Below are 19,595 nucleotides of genomic sequence, written 5' to 3' on the forward strand. Positions count from 1 at the left end.
GCCACCGCCCATAGGCGTCGGAATGTGAGAGCTTAAGCTGTTATGTTTAAAGGCTGAATGCGTCCATCACCATGCATGTGATGACGCGCTCGCTGCAAGCTTTGCTTCGCTTTCTTTAACGTAACGAAGTGACTTCCCCTTTCGACAAAGTGACGGCCCTCAGCGACCACTAGTGCGGCCGCCATGGCACTCCGGAGGTCTTCGTCGAAGTGACGTCCCTCGGCAACCTCTGGTTAGCCAGCCACGACCCTCCGAAGGTCGCCCACATTACGATTTCGAGAACCAAACGTCTTCGCTGCGTCGACAACCATTTCTGTGCTTCATGTTATACTAAATCGTCTGCCATCACAACGAGCCCTCTGCGCCAAACGGATGGGCAACAATTTTGAGAGCAATGGTAGCTCGAAGTGGCCCACCTCTGCACCGGCCCGGCTTGCATATATATAGCGGAACGACAGCATGGGGCTAACTGTTGGCCCGGAGGCTGCGTGCGCGCGAGGGGGAAACCTGCAACGCGTGGTGGTGTCATCTTGGGATGCACCACTTTAACCCAAGAGGGCCATGGGGCGGCAGCCCTCTTGGATGGCCTCACGTGATCTAGGGTAGATCTTAGGGTTTTCGATATCTTAGGTGCCACCACATGATAAATGGTGGCAAACCTACATGGCGCACTGCTTCTGACTAGAAAATTTTCGAACTGAATCCTAAGATAGTCACATGGTGCATCTGCCATCTTGAATTTGGAGCCGCCAACAGAAATCGCCAAACATGAGAAGTAAGAGCTTACATGCTTAAAATGGTTTTGACCACCAGCGCTTTGTTCTATTTTTGATTCCGAATTGCAATTTCGCTTCAGCATTTAAAGCATCAAAAGTGAAAGCATGTTTTCTAATGATCCAATGTATTCGGGTCTTACCGAAAACAATTATATTGTTAAATGAAATTAAATTTTGATAGCGCCATAGAAAACATTCTACAGCCTGCTGTTACGCCCCGCCTCAGGCGCCAGTGGACAGTATACTGTGCGTTAAATATTTTTTTTTATGCTTTCAGCACTAGTTGTTGGGGCGATCATGACGGCCTATGCCATCGCAGCGCCGCATTTGGGATCAGCAGCTAAGGTGAGCACCAGGATAGGAGTCTGTCAGTTTCAGACAAGGGAAGGAAGTTTTTCTCTTAAGCCCACACTTAGAAACACAATGACTGCACCTAAAAAAAGAAGTATTACTAGAAAGGCAACAATGATCCTCACTTAACTGAGGCTCAGTAATTGCTCAACTACATTTTTAGTATACTACATGATTTCGGCTGCAGTAGGTGCGATGCCTGCATTCACGGCTTTGAACACTAGCTGTTACCATTCGCAGTACTAAAAGATAAAATGATCAGGTATATTTTCTATGTAGTCCAAAGTTTTTTACTCGATTTAACAAAACGAATTAAACGGACGAAAGAAGTAAAAATCCGCCATACGCAAGGATTTTTGTTCATGTACAAGTAATGTCGGTGATATTCAAACAAATCTTGAATTCATAAAAACCTCCGAAAAATCCTCCTGGTCACCAGTTGTGAATTCAATCGGATGGCAGGGGGTATAACGCATAAATTTAAAAGTTCCACTTATAACTGAAACCTATGTGAAACCAGATTAAGAGTGTAGTAACCGCTTGTTGCAAATTTAGTGGACATGTGATACGGGAAATTGGATCGGGGGCAGGAAAGGGGGGGCAGGGTGTCCTCTAGGGTGTCTGAGTGAGGGGAGGCAAGTAGCTCAAATTCAGTGACTACAAAATTTTCTGAGCGGGAATATCTCACATCTGCACACAACGATTCAAATATTACCTCACGGAGAGGCAACAGAAAACGTGTTCACACTTAGATTCGAAGAGAACAGCGTTAATTATAATCGTCATTCGGAGATTATAAGTAGCCACGCAAAGGCTGGCTTTCCTAAATGGGATGTTTTATTTTTCCTCATTTGTCCCTGCTATTATAAAGGCACTTTTCCTGCTCTTCCGCCTTGGGACGGATGTGGTATAGCATCTCGGAGGACATTTTTTTCTATTCAAAAATGTTGTTGTATTCACAATTTGTTTTCTTTTTGATGCATTTCGCAGATAATTATGGTTTTCTACAACAGCGCAACAGGTCCATTTCTTGGGCTCTTCTTTCTGGCGTTAGTATTTCCCTGGGCCAATGGAATTGTAAGTGAATAAGATTCTTGAATGAATTTTAACGTGCGCACTGAATGTGCAATTCCTGCAGTGTGCTCCCATCACGGAGAACAGATAGTCTAGCACAATAATGAGGCTAAAGCAATCTGCAGCAGGCCCTTGCCCTGCTGAAGCACACCGTGCGGAAATGTATTGTGGTGGTATTTTTGCGCCCGATTGTAGGCATAAGGAAAAAAGTTGTAAACGCTTCAGGGGAGCGGAGGGGGGGGGGGGGGTCGATTCAAATCGCGTATCATATGGTCTCTTGACGTCACACAACCCGCCGAGTAGTCAGTACTATAGGTCATGTCACTTCCCAACTACCACCTACCATGCCATGCTACTAGTCTGTCACTCACAACGAGGGCAACACCAACGCACCGACACCGGCACCGCCAGAGTTTCTGGTGATGGGACTTTAGCGCTGTCGCGTTAAACGAATAACTCAATACGCTTACGCTACACTCCGCGAGACGCCAGCCTAGAGCAATATATATATATATATATTGCATCTCTTCACCTTTTTGTGTCCTTAATCGTTTCCTCGACAGGTATGGTGCAAAGTTAGTGCGCTCTATAAAATACCTACTTGACATCCGCAAAAATAATAACAAATCGTTCGAAAGGCAGTTTAAAGACCTTGGCGGTATCTTACGACAGGGCGTTCCAACCTACGTTGTTGCGACTGCAGGAAGGAAAAGAAAATGCACGGGCCTGCTACTGGTCTGTAGCTGAGCCTCTTCCGCTGCCTCGTGGAAAACAAAACAGGAAATGAGCTGCTTTCGCACCGCATCCCATTGTTAAGCAGTCAAGCTTCCTGGTGCCAATATTGGGGCAGAGTGCAGCACTTCCGCCTAATTCACGTATGACGCTGTTCCGTATAGGCTGCCGGCCATGAACATCTTATCTCGCATCGAAGTTTAGGAGTGACACTTGGGTCGAGCAACCCTAGCGCACTTAAACCAATGGGCGAGTCTCGGAATATGAACGCGAATGCGGAAAATGCGGGGTGGACAAGAATGCGTTTCGACATTATCACGTTGCAGTCGTGAAGTCCGCTGCCTGATGAAATTATCGATCAGATTAAACTTTCTTCCTATGCAAGATAGGAACAGCTTCCTGATTTTACTCTGACGCGACCTATTGCCTCCTAAATACCGCAGACCTCTTTTCAGGCCTGTGAACTGATACCATCAGGGTTGCGCAGCTTTCATGACACAAGTCATTCGCTATCGTGCGCCTTTTTTGTTCGTTCACTTTCTACATATTCCACGTTGTTTGCTTCGCAAATATATAACAAATGTTGCTTTTGCTGTCCCCTGCTGCTGATACTTGCGGGAAGATTCCAAAAACGCGGACGTTGCCGTAAGTCCCTACCTTTCGTCCACGCACTCGATCTCAAACTAAGTTGATCTCAACTAAGTTAAACTTTCTCTCCAGCAGTGTGATTGTGAATGCTATATTACCGCTACAGTCCATTATACTAGTGCTGGGCAGTAAGGCAATACGGCTGGCTGCACAACCAGTCCAAAGATATAAACGTACAAGAAAACGGTGCTCTTACAGGGTGCATGATTACCTGATCGCGTTGGCCGAACGCTAGACGCATGAAGTGTTCGTCACATGAGGGCGGCAAGGAAATCGTAGAGTGTCGCGTTGCATCAGGCAACGATCGCTATTGTCTTCGCCGTTCCGATGAAAGTGATGCCGGTATCCCGCGCGCAGATAAGTTTTTGATCATTTGGAAAAGCCTTTCAAAATACTTCGCATTAGCTAGAGCGGTAATGGGAATCCGGAAATTCAGTCGCAATTAAGCGGACTCTGCCAAGAGTGGTTCAGATTCATAACTTGGCCATGGTAGTGGAACGACTGTACTGGAGTGGTTTTGTATACTAATACTCTACATTCAGTGGCTTCAGCGATGACATCAGCATATCAGCCAGTCGGCGCAGCGGAAGATATATATAATAAAAAAATCTAGAAAAAGGATTATTAAACTGGTCCTTTTCCCCTTAGTAACTTTCATCTTTAGCTTTTCCTGGTGCAAGACAGCATAACATTTTTATACTCTAGACTGAGCTGCTGACACACCATGAAAATGTCGGCTCCACCATTTGTTCGAAATCGCTTATGCAGCTTGACTCCCACGCGGTGCAAGCTGAAGGAATTTGTGGCACATTGTAGTGAGACTACAATGATGATCACGAGAACTTAATAACCGAAATGGTGGTAGCTCTTTATTAACATCTTGCCACTCTCTGTTGTTTTAAGAAAATAGTGGGAAATGTTTCCTTCGGCTTAGCAATAGTTTCAGTACAAGCATTATAGTACATAGATATCTAACAGTGCATGTTTTCAGATCGCTTTCACAAGGTCGGATTCCTTCTGCTGCGTAACAAATGTCAACACACTTACAAACTTTACTGCGAACAAAACTGCATGCAGTCTTACTCAGTGGTTCAGTGTCTGTTGAAAGAGAATACAGATGTCATCAAACGCGATTCGTTATTTCTGCACGCCTAAGCCATATTCGAATGTCATACGGTTTATCGTACCACATAGCATATATCTGCTAGTCAACCTCGAGGAAGCCCGCGAGAGGCATTCGAACCGTCGATATATGTACCTTCATAGACGGATGTATGACTGCTGGTCTATAGCTTTTGGTATATACAATGTTCTATAGCCAGCTAAAGCGGTCTATATGGTTTGCAGTCTATAGCTTTCAACGTTCAATCTCTATATATGACTAATGACAGCTTTATGGCTACAGGTGTAGAGCGTCAGGAACATAAGATTTTTACATGTAGGTAAAATTATTTTTATTGTTTTCAGCCTGCAGCTTTAGAGGTATTCACGGCTCTTTAGAAGCCTAAAAATAACTGTGACTACTAGTCTATAGCTTCAGGAGCATACACTTTCCTATAGCCAGCTAAAACAGCATATATGACTCTCAGTCTGTAGCTTCAGAGGCATTGCCATTTCTATAGACTGATAAAGATAATTGCATGACTACTAGTCTACAGCTTCAAGGGCATACACGTTTCTATAGCCAGCTAAAACAGTTTATATGGCTTGCAGTCTGTAGCTTTAGAGCCATTGACATTTCTATAGAGAGTTAAAGATAACTGCACGACTACTGGTCTATAGCTTCAGGAGCATGCAGTTTTATATAGCCAGCTAAAGAATTTTGTATAGTTGAGAAGCTATAGCCTGAGTGGTATAGAATTTTCTAAAGCTGCATGTAGACATTCCTATGGCACTTTGTGGTTGACTATAAAAGTCCACAGATAGACATAGCTGACCATAAACGTTTCCATTGAAGCACATAGACCATTTTTGTATAAGACAGTTATTTTAGCAACCAAGAATCTAAGTATATATCTCTGGCTGCATAGTGCTATTAGAAATTTTATTATATTCAATGTAAACTGAACATTTACAGGGCGCATCTATTGCTACGACTTTGCTCAGCTGCCTGGTTGTATGGCAGGCCGTTGGGAAGATTGTCAGCGGTGTGCGGTTTCCCAAGATGCCAGTCACGACGGAGCGCTGTCCACTCAACATGACGTCGATCGCTGTGCCCGCCAGTGAAGAGAGCAGCCTGTACGTGCACCAACGTATTAGGGGGCAATCCTACACGCCCATCGTATCGAAGCCACGTTTTACCCTTTTCCACAGCGACTCACAGCTAGCTCGTTTTATTCCTTAGTTGAATAAAAAGAACTAACGATGTTGCATGATCCCTTAGAAATTTTGTATTCGTGGACCACATTATATAACATCACTTCACACTCCACATTCTATTTAATTTTTAAGATTTTATAGAACACCAATATCCTGAATATTAGAGTTGGCGATTTACATATCTTTGTAAGCTTTCCCCCTGGTGTCATCCCAGCGATCTCTAATTCAGGGTTGCAGGTCGAAAAAAAAAAACTGAAAATTTGCCCTTTCCGGTAGCACACCACTAGCATGAAACTTGCCGACATTGCCATCATTCTTTCGCGGGTATCGAATTATACTTTTGTTTTCTGGTTTGGTGTTTTTTTTTTCTCAGGGAATTCACCGAATGTGCTGCAGATTGCTATTAAAGGAGTAATTGCTCCTTGAACAATCTTGACGTTCACGGCGTAATTACACATTGACACATATCATTACTTGAGAAGCATTACTAATTAGAATGTTCAGCACACCCTTCACTCTTTCTATTTATACGGGGTGTTAAAAAATAGACCATCCTATTGTTTTAAAAAGCACGAATAGCCGTGCACAAAAATTCTTTGTGTAGATTGTTTATGCTGCCAAATGTACACAGACTGCTAGAATTTCCATCTTAAACTAAGTATTTAACTAAATTACATTCATTTCCTTTTAATTCGTTGTAGTTAGCCTTTATGTTTGAATCGAAAACTTGTAGACAGTGTCATTTGAAGACTTGTTTTGTTTAGCACTGTTTTATAAAGCGTCAGTTTCCAGAGATTTGCATGTATAAACTTTCAGGCCAAAACTGTCTGACTATTATGAGCCAGCGCTGTATTCGGCATGAAGATCCTTTATCTCACTGAATGACGCACAGTTACCCGAGACATTTTTAGCTTATCTGTGGCAGCGGTAACTGCGCCCTATTCACTTGACGGTGTTTTTCTTTTTCGGCGTTTGCTTTTGACGATTTCAACTTACATGTGTTGCAGGAACTTTGACGATCTCTTCCCTCTGTACAAATTCTCATCTTACTGGAGTGGCTTTCTTAGCGCCTCCCTTACGATATGCCTTGGTCTAACAATCAGCCTATTTACAGGTAAGACACTGTTCGGCTATTCAGACTTCATCTTCCTGCAAAATTTGCACGTTTTCCAGCATAATGTTTTGCTACAAACCTGGTATTTTTTTTATATATAAAGATAGCATTTAAAGAGGGATGAACAGTGGACGTGAACTTATGTTTGCACAACAGGTTGCTTCCAAAGCCAGGGCAGTCGATACTTTTTAAATAAGTGTAATAATTTTTGTGAGGCACCTCAGATGCCACAGAGTGCTTAGCTCAAAAGCGGTTGTGAAATTAGCTCGAGAATGGCTGGATGTCACAGCTCCTCGCTATGTATTTCTCTAAGTATTTAAGGTTTGAAGCCATTCTTTATCTCATTTGTTTTTTCATTTGTTCCCTGAGATGGAACCAGCTTTCCTCCGGTGCACCCATCACCAAACGGCCGGTGGGAATACGTTGTCTGGGTACGAAGAAGTGCGCGTTTTTGGAGCGAGCTACCGGTCGGCAAGAACGTCTGTTGATCGCTGCTGTTGCTGGCTAAAGCGTTACAACTGCATAATGGTTGGCTGATTTGTGGTTGGTTTATAGTGCCTAACATTCCAAAGCTACTCAGGCTATGGAGACGCCGTAGTGAAGGACTCAGGAAATTAGGACCACCTGGGATTCTTTCACGTGCATAGAGATCGCATTGGACAAGGTGCCTTGCTTTTCGCCTCCATTGAAAAGCGGCTGCTGCGGCCGTGATTCGATTATGCATCCTCCGGTACCGTAGTAGAGCGCTCTAACCACTGCGCCACCGCGGGGGGCAGAACTGCATAAAGGGCGCAGCATATAGGAGTCGTCGCCCGTGTCCCGATGATTGCTAGAGAAGAGGAATTCGAGGTAAGCGGATGTGTCTGGCATCTGCTTTGTCGAATGGCAGTATGCTGCTCAGCGTACTCCGGCTGCTCCTTGACATCAGAAAGAGGGATGTTGTCATTTTCACAAAATCGCGGAGAACTGTCGACCTCGAGTGTAACAGCGAGGGGGAGCACACAGCAGGATCTGCTGTCTACGCGGCAGCGGAAAGGAACTACGCACACTTCCCCTCCATACTCGTCGACATGAGACAGAATATCATCGCCATATTAAGCGCTCAAGATATTCCCGCTGTAAGACGGGAACTGGCAATCGCGGGCTCCAAATAGACAGGGAATGACTGTAGTAACAGTATACATGAAAGAAGAAGGCAACGCGTGCAAGAAGTATCATCCAGGTAGAGTCGCAGATATTCAGTGAAAAAATCCTGCATGAACTCCGAAAGCCGCGATGCCGATTACTCAGCATGCGGAAGCATGGATAATCGGAACAGGCCGTCCTCTTCTTCGATCTTCAAAAGCTTCCATATACGAGGCCTGCTTTTTCGGTGTCTTTAGCCGAGTCACAACTAAAAGAGAAAAATCCCTCTCTACGTCCACTCCGACACTGTGGGACACGGATCAGATATATGCCCCTACCCATCAAATTCAAGATGCCCAGTCTGTGGTCAAGAAAACCCTGCGAAGGACAAAACTGTACATCCAAAAGTTAAGACAGCCAAAGGATCACCCAATGAATTAAAATACCTGTGAAGTTCCGGAGAGTGTACGTGCTCAACCAGAAAGCAACACTGCAGAAGTAAACCTACAGCGATCGAAAGCCAGGCAGTCCATAACGTCCAGAATGTTTTCGCACGGGTTGCACAAACGGGGGCCTAGGCGCAAGCCATCCGGGTCTAACAGCCGACGAATAGACAGCAGTAAATTAGGGAGCCGGCCACGTGAAGGCAGGGCGTCTGGATTCCGGCATCAAGAAGCGAGCAAAAATAACAACCTGCGCTGGGCTGGTGGATTCACGCCAAGCCATTGGCTGATGACAAATTACGATATGAAAATAAGGAGTTCTTTGCAGAATTGGCGAAAGTTAAGAAAAACAGCCCGAAGGTGCTGGAAGGCTCAATTACCCTCACCCTTCCAATGAACAGAGAAGTCCAAGTTAAAAGCTCCCAACAAATGGGCCATGCCACGTGGTTACGGGACGTCATACAACCCTACGGCCAGTCAGTACCCCTATGCATTCTGCCTGCTGCCCCACCTGGGATCCTGCCCACAATGTTTTGCTCAGAACGCCGACGCCGACAACATCGACGCCGAAGTTTCTGAGAATGAAGCATTTATCGCTCTCGCGTTAAAATCATCACCACAATAATAACCAACCTGAGCATTTGAGCCCTGCAAATACTCCCAGGATGCTTCAGCATGTGTATTTGTCACAGCGGAAAAATCCCCAAAGCATGCAAAACAGTGGACGTGAGCTTTATTTCAAGCCCTCTCAAGCAAGTAAGCATTGACACCTTCGGCCCACCTCATCTCGCTACCGCCTTGCGCAGGCACACTATTTGAGAGGATAGTGCATGACCTTGTCGCAAACACATGGTCGACCGAAACATGTCTCCTCGTTCCACACATGTTCTCGTTCCGGTCCAAAATCTTCACCTAAGGTGTAGTCCTACAGCTTAAATTGGAGGTAATGTGCCTTCCTCGACGAGTTTCCACGAGAGCAATTGTCGCTCGAGACATCAAAGTCGCGTTGAACAATATAAAGCACTCCAAGATTATCGAGAACTAGTACGAAACAACAGTAGGAACACATGCGCAGCTTGCTACCAAGCAGGACAGTACACATGATCCTGGGCGACGACAGGATTGACCCAATGCGCATAGGATCGAGACAGAGACACTCTTCCCCCTCTTTATTCAAACGTGGGTGATGACAAACTTCCTGAAAAGCTGAACCAAACTGCTGGATTACGATACGTTCTCTTTCCTTGACATTGCAATATGAGCAACACACAGAAACCTTGTACATCTAAAGTCTGAACTCAAAGAAGCGGTTACCGCTGTCTATAATTATTCCGAAGAATGAGGACTCGTGTTTTCCCGAGAAGTTAATACTTATAGTCTCTCTCTGCAAAAGGCGATTATGCGGAACTCGACGAAACCATTCCCCGAACGCATGCCCAAGAGATTCAAAACATAAGACTCTTCCATCTTCACATCAAGAGTATCGTTATCATCATCATCATCATTCACAAAGCTTAAAAGCAGGTCCTTGGCCTTCCGGTGATAAAATTGGCGAAATGACTTTTTCAGCTATGAGTACATGATACAATTAGCTGAATGGTCAGCGCTCATTTACTGGCCAAATTAGTAGGATCGCAAGCATAAAACCATGAAGACGAGTTCACGGAGATCTTCACATCCCATTTGGGCGCACCACAGAGGACCGAGTTTATTGCCCCAAAGCATGCATTGGGAGGCAAACTCAAGGCCATCATCTTTTTAAATAATATCCATGCGGCATATCGCGAAGAACACCGAACGCCTACAGCCATCATCTGCGCACATCAGGAGTGAACATACCATGCAGATGCTGCGTGTCCAGCGAACGGGTTTGCGGGTTTCAGCGGTAAACGAAATAACCATTACTTAGGCATTGACATCACCAGATTCGGTACCCCCATCGAAAAAGATGGGGTTGACATTACTTTTACGGCCACTCACGCAACCTTACAACACATAATCATCAATATTCAAGTAGCATCTCAAAACTTTGCTGATGGGCAGATCCCACTAGCAGCGCGTGTCCTCGACAACGCCAAGCACATAGCAGAAAGCAAAAACATAGTTTGAGTGCCTGACCATCAAAGGACTGCGGGGAAGGAGTGTGCAAGCTCTGTTGCCCCAGCATCTTTCTTCCTTGTATTTTTTTTTTCACTTTCTTTCCTATAAGGTAGAACACTCAAACACGTTCAATATATATTGCAGGCATAATGACCCCACAGACTCTAACGTAGAAAGTGTGGCCCCTCCGGCTAAGGGTCTCAGCAAAAAACTGGAAGTTACCGCAGACGACTACGAACAAATATATCTAACCAGCCATCTAGATTACAATATACGGACTCTCCATCTTACAATTAATGCCAATTCTGCTCGAGAGAGCACGGAGATCATCTAGAGCCAACTCATTTACCGAGTAGGGGCACTGCTTATAACAGCTTTTTCCCTTGATGTGAAGTGAACATTTTCGCTACCAGCAACTAGATAATTAATTGATGATACACACGTCTGTTGTCTTGTATAACTAATCAATGCAGCTACTGTCACAACAACATCAATTCCTTCGATATTATCTATGAAGCGTATATGGTGATTCAAATCAGGTAGCGCTGATCCGTTTTGAGTAGTACTGCACGACTTTCAGTTTCACCCTCACGCCCATGCTTCTCTTTTTAACTAATCACACTGGGCACAACCTGCCCCATGAGACTACTGATACAAAAAAATGGTCGTTCTTTCAAACCTAACATCAGGTTCTACAACCTTGGCTCGCTGTGTTCAAGAAATATTATTGACATGCCATGAAGCAGAAAAGCGTCGGCTATACCAGGCATTTTTTTTTCTTTTACGGTTTTCAGCCATGCACAAAGAAAATAATTTCTTCACTGTTTACAGACATGTACTCAGAACATTATGAGAGATAGCTTGGTGAAATCTGTGTAGGTTGATTTTGCAGCAAAGAGGACATTATGTGCGTTGTAGAGCTTACCGATTACGCAATTAATTGCCAAAATTGCCTATCACATTTTTATTTTCGTTAACATTTTGGGTGATTTACCTTCTTAGACTTCCTTAATCGGCAGGGTTGATCGAATTATAAAACGCCGCAAAATCAAGAAGCAGTTTAACTCCGCCAACGAACGTAGTATCTTCTAGGCATCCATCTGGACTGTCCACCGCATTTATTGAATTTCCGACCTAATTCGGGTGTGGGCCAGCAAAATTCACAGCGTGGTCCAAATCGGTTTTGAAAGTGGGCTAACTCAATTTTCGGCTTGTAGAAAGTCCATTTAAACGGTGCGTCAAATCTATTGTCAAACCACCTCTCATTTTTAGCAAACCTTAAGAAAGCAGTATATCGACCAATTGCACGCGACGGGAAGTTAATGGAAACGACGATATTCAATGCACAACCCGAGAGAGTGGCAAAAAAAATGTAGGTGGAGTGTTCGGCTAGGGTTGTAGCTACGATCGATTTTTTTTTGTATATACACGCCTCCCACGAAAAACTTCTGGGTTTGAATCCGCTTCTCTCCGAAGGTTGATGTTTAAGTCGTGCCTCGTTAAAATGGACACTTTGGTTTCCGCACAAAACTGTCCATTAAAGCGAGTCGTCCATAATAACGAATCAAATTTCTTTCCCAAAAACAAAAACAAGAGACATGAAGGATAAGGTCTGCTTTGGAGCACAATGTAGTCCAGCGAAGTTGTCATTAGGAGCTACAAGAACATTATCCGAGTCACTTTTATGCTTCAAATGCGGTGCAACTGAAAGTATTGTGTTGCAGTTGCATATTGTTCTTGATAGCGTTTCATTAATAAATTACTTGACTTCTACTTTTCTTCTCCCACGAACCCCTGCTACGTATCAGTATTCAGTCGGCTAAAAGCTGCTGAACCCAACTTTCTACAAGGCGCAAGCTGTTGTCAGCGTTTGTTTATGTGAATTCATGCAATATAAAAATTAGTGACGGGCATCGACTGCGCAACTTCGCAGTGTAAAATATGAAACCACAAGCAAAAAGGGCAGTCACTCAGTCATTGGAACTACGTTCATGTGGTGCTTGTCAACAAAATCTAGGAGAGAAATTATGTTTGAAGCAGTGTAACAAATTGGTTTTCATGACTGTCCATATTAAAAATACATGAACTCATAAAAGCAAAAATTAACAGCACTAACAAGTAGACACTTACAAATAGACACACAGGATAGGCAATTAGTTTTACATGAATACATGGACCCTAATAATGGTATCTGCGCATTTTCTCCTTGTCCATTGTCCGGACAGCGAGTTTTCATATTAACGAGGCCTAAATGCATGGAAAAAGTTTGGTCCCGAGAAAAACTATCCATATTTTGAGTCGTCCATATTAACGAGGGTCGAATTAACGAGGCATGTCTGTATTCCCCTTATGTAGACCGATGCTTCACACACAGGCAAGTCAGAGGAATCTTTCTTTGGATTGACCGTATTAGGTCTGACCCCACTAAAAGATGCATCTGAAAGCTCATTGAGTTACCTGTCTCACATTGCAAATGTAAAGTAGCGTCGATCACATGTTTTAGCGCTATCGCGTTGTTAAGTGCTCCATGTCGCATAAAAGCCGATGTCGGCGTTGGGGTCATAACAGCAAATTCAGAAAAAAGTAAATAAACAATAAAAGCACACGGGTACATAGCAGTACGAGGCGAGCACGCAACCACTCCGCCACAGAACCGCATTGATTCTTTCCAATTAAAGGTGAGCCTAATGAATCTTTGCCTTATGATTGCCAGCTAGTGTTTAAGTGCGTACTTAGTAAGAAACTAATTACGGAAGTAATAGGTAAGCGAATAGCAAAGAACATTTCCACTTCGCTTACCTGCGATGCGGCGCTCACTGGAAAATTCTTTCGATCGTACAGCGCTGCCGCAACAGATTCAATGTCTTATATATCCATCCATCGTCTCCAAAGCACTGGGGTTTAAGGACAGCGGAGATAAACGAGACTACAGGCTTTAAGCGGAAAGAAATAAAAAAAGAACGGAGGTTATCTGATTGATGATTAAAATCAAGGCAGGAGTGAAATTTCACCCTGCAAAAACTACAAAAAAGGAGTAGTGTGTAATGAGAACTACGTCGTTGTGGGGCTGAAGAGCATGAGAAGGAGATGAGAACGGGGCCCGGTAACGCCGTCGAATTAAACTCTTAAAGGCGATGCTTAAACATTCTCCAATTTTTATTCATCAAATACAGACGCCGTTCGTGCATTTCGTGATGAAAAAGCAGTTGAAGTGACTTTGGGAATCATTCTGTAGTCAGCGAAACCATTTTAGAAATGTGTAATGCGTGGAAGCCAACTGAATGAGATTTTTGATGCGTGTTGTTGACCACATGAAGGATCAAAAATTATTTTAGAATTTAGCTTTGGGGGATACTGACGACGGAAATTTCCCATGATATTATTGTCAGTTAAAATGCAAAAATAACAAGTTGATAAGGTAATTTTGGCTAATAATGTCTAATGGTTAAGCTCTGAATGCATGTAACTTCCTCCAGTGTACAAACTACCTGCACAGACTCGAGCGAAGAATTTCCCACAGCTCTCAAATCACTTATCTGCAAACAATAAAAAATCACCGAGTATAACTTTGTGCTGCCGACATGACCATTTACTTATTAATTGCATTTGTGTGCTCAGAAGCGTTTTTTATTCGATGTTGCTTCGTTAAGACCTTCAACCATTTTGTGTATTTGACTGCAAACCCTCATTTTAGAGATCGAAGAAACGCTCACAAATGTCAGGGTCAAATATCTCTGAGAGATATGTAGGGGTGGTCAAAAGTTCTCAGGCCGCAGGTTCTGCTTCTGCTCAGCATATTCTGGGACTTGAGACCCCATTAAAGCAATCAATAATCTCAGAGGTCAGAATAATGCTTCTTGAAGCCTACACATATACTTTGAGACTTGGGGCTGTCGTAGCTGCCTCACTATATTTCTCTGAAGAAGACCATGTGGCCTGGGAACCTTTGACTACCCCTGTACATACAGCTAATAAACCGTCCTCTCACGACTTGTTGCTCCCTTTCAGGTGGACGCAAACGATATAAAGAGAACTTGCCTTTGACGTCCAGTCTTTTTATCTCTCTGTGGAGTAAGCTTGGGCTCCTGAAGATGAACAGTTCGGTGAGTCTCGCGCTTGCCGAATCAAAGTTCACTAATTACTGCTGTTTCGAAAATAGATGGAGGCTAATTAAACATTAGCTGGGGACAGCATACGAACGGGGACAGCATTGCTGTTCGAATTTTTTAGCGTCCACAGCACGTGAAGTGATTTTTCCTTCCTATGCGTCTGCTCCAATTCTAGTGCTTCTGGAGTCGTTCACGAGCAAATAGCTCGTTTTACTCACTCGTTCATAGCGCTGCGCTTTTCTTTTTCGCCTCATACTTTTCATTGCAGCGTATAGCCATACGCTTTCGTATTTCCATCAAGCACTGTCATTGCGCTATGCGCATAGGCCATTCTGCACATGCAGCCGTCGCTTGTACCTTGCCCGGACAAATGAAGTGAGTTTGAAAGGTTACTTTGCTCCGCCTCGATCCAGAAAAATTGAATTCTGTGTATCAGTTTTGTTTGGTTGTAGTGTTTAACGGCCCAAGCAGCTAGGGCTTTGAGGGACGCCATAAGGAAGGGCTTAGAAAATTTCCACTGCCTTGATTATTTAGCGCGCCCTGACACAGGCGTCTTGCTTTTCCCCTCCATTGAGAAGCGCCCGTCGTGGTCACGATCAGGTTTGGGATCAGCAGTCGAGCTCCTTCGCTATGCGCGTCTAAACAGTACTTTTGTTGAGTCCAATCAAATATAAATAGTGTACCTCTCCTACCCAATCGAATACGAATAGTGTAGCTTCCAGAATAGTCAGTAATCATGGTAATAGCAGCGGTGACGTAGAGGTAGAACATCTGACTCGCATGCCAGAGCACCGTGGTTCGAATCCCGGTACCACGAAATACCCCACCGAATTAAAAAAAAAGAATAAATCCGCGTGTGGGTGGAATCACATAACCAGGTATGGGGTGCTACCTGATGCCGATATACACCTCCGGAAACACACTCAATTCACCAGAATAGGATTTTGCTACCCTGGTGTAGTAACTCGCCACTATCTCCTAGACCTCCTACAAACCCCTGGCCTTCAGTCACCAGCGGCTGCGAAGCAGCTTACCACGGCGGCGGTCAGACCCGCTGTGCGGCAAATGTTGCTAAGCATATGTGGCTCCGGACAGGCCGCCATTGTAAATTGAACCTGGCAGCGTTTAACGCTAGAACCTTAGCTAGTGAGACTAGTTTAGCAGTGCTCTTCGAGAAACTTGCGGACATGAAATTGTATATCATAGGGCTTTGCGAGGTTAGGAGGCCAAATGAGGCATATACTGTACTGAATGGTGGACATGTATGGTGTTATCGAGGTTTACCGATTACACAATACATAACAAACTAGAAGTATGGTTCCTGTTAATAACGATATAGCAGGTAATATAGAGGAATTCTGTACTGTTGATGAGAGGGTGGCACGCATCGTAATTAGTTTATTAAGTGGTATAAACTGAGGGTTTTACAGGCCTAACGCTTACATGTGGTCATGATGACCAGGCAGTCGAACGCTTCTACGAAGATGTAGAAGTGGCAATGGGGGAAAATAAAGACGCACTATACTGCGCTACTGGACAACTTCAATGCCTAGGTAGGGAAAAGCAGGCATACTATGACACTGGTTCTAGGAATAGCAGGGGAGAGTTACTAGTTGAGTTTGCAAGGCGCAATAACTCAAGAATCATGAATATCTTCTTCAGCAAACGAAATAACCAGAAGTGGAGATGGAAAAGCACTAACGGGGAGAGTAAAAGTGAAATTGACCTCATACTGTGTTCTAACCCCGGCATTGTGCAGGATGCACAAAGGTGATCGGAAAGGTGCGATGCGGTAACCATAAGATAGTAAGATCCCGAATTAGTGTAGGTCTTAAGAGGGACAGAAGTAAGACAGAAGTCCCTCAATGAACTAGCGGTGAGGGGGAGGGCAGAAGAATTCAGAATCTTGCTACAGAATAGATATTCAGCTTTAACCGAGGATGACGACCTAGAAGCAATGGATGATAATTTCAGAGATATCATTATTGAGTGTGCGGTAGAAGTAGGCGGTAGGATATTTAGATAGGATAATGGTAAACTATCCAAAAAAAAACGAAATATTTGACGAATAAACGCCAAAGCAAGAAAACTTCCAACCGAACAGACAGGATAGAACTGGCAGAGATTTCAAAGCTAATCAATAAGTGTAAAGTGGCTGATATGAGGAAGTATGACATGGAGAAAATTGAGCATGCTCTAAAGAACGGGGGAGCCTTAAAGCGGTGAAGAGGAAAATCGGCATCGGTAAAAATTACATGTATGTGATGAGGAACAAGACGGACGATGTCAACCCGAATGTGGTAAAAATAGTCAAATTATCCGAGGAGTTCTATACTGATCGCCACAGCAGTGGAAATAGTCAGCACAATTATGAGATCGGCAGAAGAGAAAAGCTGTCAGACGTTCCGCTAGTGACGAAGGACGAGGTTAACAAAGCTTTAGAAACTATGAAAAGGGGGAAAACAGCTGGGCGGAATCAGATAACTGCAGATATGTTAAAGGATGGGGGATGTACTAGGAAAACTGACCACCCTCTATACGCAATGCTTGGTGTCATCGACAGTACCAGAACCATGGAAGAAATGCAAACACCCTAATTCATAAGAAAGGGAACGCTAAGGACTTGAAAAATCACAGACCAATCAGCTTACTGTCTGTTACGTTTAAGGTATTTACAAAGGTAATATATAATAGAATCAGGACAACCTTAGACTGCAATCAAGCAAAATATTAAGCAGGTTTGCGGGAGGGGTACCCTAATATCGATCATATCGGTACCATCAACCAGACCATAAAAACATTTTCCGAATATAACCAACTCTTATGCATAGCATTTATTTTTACGAAAAAGCATTTGACTCAGTAGAAACCTCGGCGATCATGCAGAAACTGCGGAATCAGGGTGAAGACGAGCCGTACGTGAAAATGCTGGAAGATATACATTGTGTTCAAAATTAGACTTTACTAATTTTTAAACAAAAAGCAAAATGCCGTACGGTAAAGCCGTTTTTGTAGATTGGTAATCCGGCCAGGCGAACACAAATTGGGGCAATAATTGTCTCTGTAAACGCAGTAATTAACTAAAATTTATTAATTAATTTTTAATTGGCTGAAGCTAGCGTATATATTTATATTGAGAACTCGGAGGCAAATGCTTTTTAGGGCTATTCCATTTTGTAGAATTTTAGTAACGCGCCTGTGTTCTGAGATGCGCACTTCTAAAATTTCATCTCATTTCGTCTAATTACGCATGCGAGACAGCGACTCTCGGCGGGAAGCACCTCCCACGTGTGACGTAGCAGTTGCGGACGTATCGCACTCTGCCCTGTACATCTGCCTGTCCATGTGGCTTGCACTAGTGCTGCTATCGGGAATAAAAACAACATATCATGGCCCATTTTGTCTCATCCATGTTCATACGGTGGTACCAAACCTAGTTATCGCTCTCTCTAGTCCGCTATCACAGTGATTCATTGCTTTCGCGCGCCAAGAAAGAAACATTGGCTGAGAACGAAAAGTAATCCGCGTCGCCGCTCTCTACACACTCTTGCAAGGCAGTGCCGTACGCAACAGCTGCGTCACACGTGTGAGCTAGGTGCTTCACGCCGCGAGCCGCCGTCTCGCATGCGTAATTAGATGAAATGGGACAAAATTTTAGACCTGCGCATCTCAGAACACAGCCGCGTTACTAAAATTCTACTAAATGGAACAGCCCTAAAAAGCATTTGCCTCCAAGTTCTCATTATAAATATGCACGCTAACTTCAGCAAAAAAAAAAAGTTAATTATTGAATTTTAGTTAATTACTAAGTTTACGGGTACAATTAATACCCCAATTTGTATCCACCTGGCCTCATAACCAATGTACAAAAACGGCATGAGAGTACGGCATCTTTTTTTTAATAATCACTAAAGTCTAATTTTGAACACCCTGTATATAAGTGCCTGCACAGCAACCATAGTACTGCATAGAGAAAATTAGCTGTGGTTTAGCTCTCTTTAAACTTGGATGGAAGCACAAGTGCTTTTACCTGGATACGTATGTGTCCGAATTTGTTAATAACACACGGTTAAGCAATGGTTTAATTTGTGGTCTCGTGAAGCTTCCGCTTCAAAATTTTGGGGGACACTTAAAATCCCCCTTTATGGGTATGACGCGATAGAATATTCTACCAGCCCAAATATACAGCCCAGTTGTAACCAAGCCGTATGAACGTCCCTGCATAGCCTTGAGGTAATGTGAATGCAAGGGTCCTGGCAGGCTGATTCTGATATCAGTCTTGCACGCGAAAGGATATAGGCCCGAGTTGGCAGCTCCTGCCAGACGTCATGTCTTGACAGCCCGACGTCCAGTTAGTGCTTGGCCATATGTCAGCTGCCAACTACCTCCTGCCAACGCCATGCTCGTTATTCTGCCTAGGTCGTCTTTTCTACTCGCTTATTTGCTGCTTCTGACGTCAACCATGACGTCAGGGCACGATCCATCAACTTGTTTACGTAGTCCTGCCCATTGTGCCGCCCTTGTGAAATTCTCGGCGTCGTAAACCGAGTAGGTGACCTCTGACTTTTAACATGAAGTTTGACCTTGGAACTGACTTTTGCCATTTCGGTCTACCTGTAACATCACGTGGTCATCTGTAGTTGCATATAGACCAACACCGATCTGTCACTTAAGTACGATGCGGTGGCGCTTCTATCGCCAGCATGGGCCGACTGGGGTGATATGTAGGCTTAGCGCCCATAGGAATACATGGAAGCGAAATATTCCAAAGCAGTTTTCTAATTTCACGGGTTATCTGTGATGT

At 43.9% G+C, this 19,595-nt stretch overlaps 1 protein-coding gene across 1 annotated transcript; it reads left to right on the forward strand.

Annotated features, from left to right (window-relative positions):
- Positions 1-1,073: 1,073 nt before the first annotated feature.
- LOC146172404 (sodium-dependent multivitamin transporter-like) lies at positions 1,074-16,565 on the forward strand. The gene is made up of 6 exons (XM_084585767.1): positions 1,074-1,121; positions 2,118-2,204; positions 5,659-5,819; positions 6,908-7,014; positions 14,691-14,785; positions 16,551-16,565. The coding sequence occupies exons 1-6, from the start codon at positions 1,074-1,076 to the stop codon at positions 16,563-16,565; spliced, it is 513 nt and encodes a 170-aa protein (XP_084441893.1).
- Positions 16,566-19,595: the final 3,030 nt, after the last annotated feature.

This window comes from Amblyomma maculatum, unplaced genomic scaffold (genome assembly GCF_055883805.1).
Source record: "Amblyomma maculatum isolate TAMU_Amacu unplaced genomic scaffold, ASM5588380v1 scaffold_13, whole genome shotgun sequence".
NCBI lineage: Eukaryota > Metazoa > Arthropoda > Arachnida > Ixodida > Ixodidae > Amblyomma > Amblyomma maculatum.

What these genes read in the sequence shown, in the direction of transcription:
- LOC146172404 (XM_084585767.1), top strand. Translation starts at nt 1,074, where the DNA reads ATGACGGCCTATGCCATCGCAGCGCCGCATTTGGGATCAGCAGCTAAG. An exon ending in ATTTGGGATCAGCAGCTAAG is followed by an intron (nt 1,122 to 2,117) that starts GTGAGCACCAGG and finishes TGCATTTCGCAG; the next exon opens with ATAATTATGGTTTTCTACAA. An exon ending in TTCCCTGGGCCAATGGAATT is followed by an intron (nt 2,205 to 5,658) that starts GTAAGTGAATAA and finishes GAACATTTACAG; the next exon opens with GGCGCATCTATTGCTACGAC.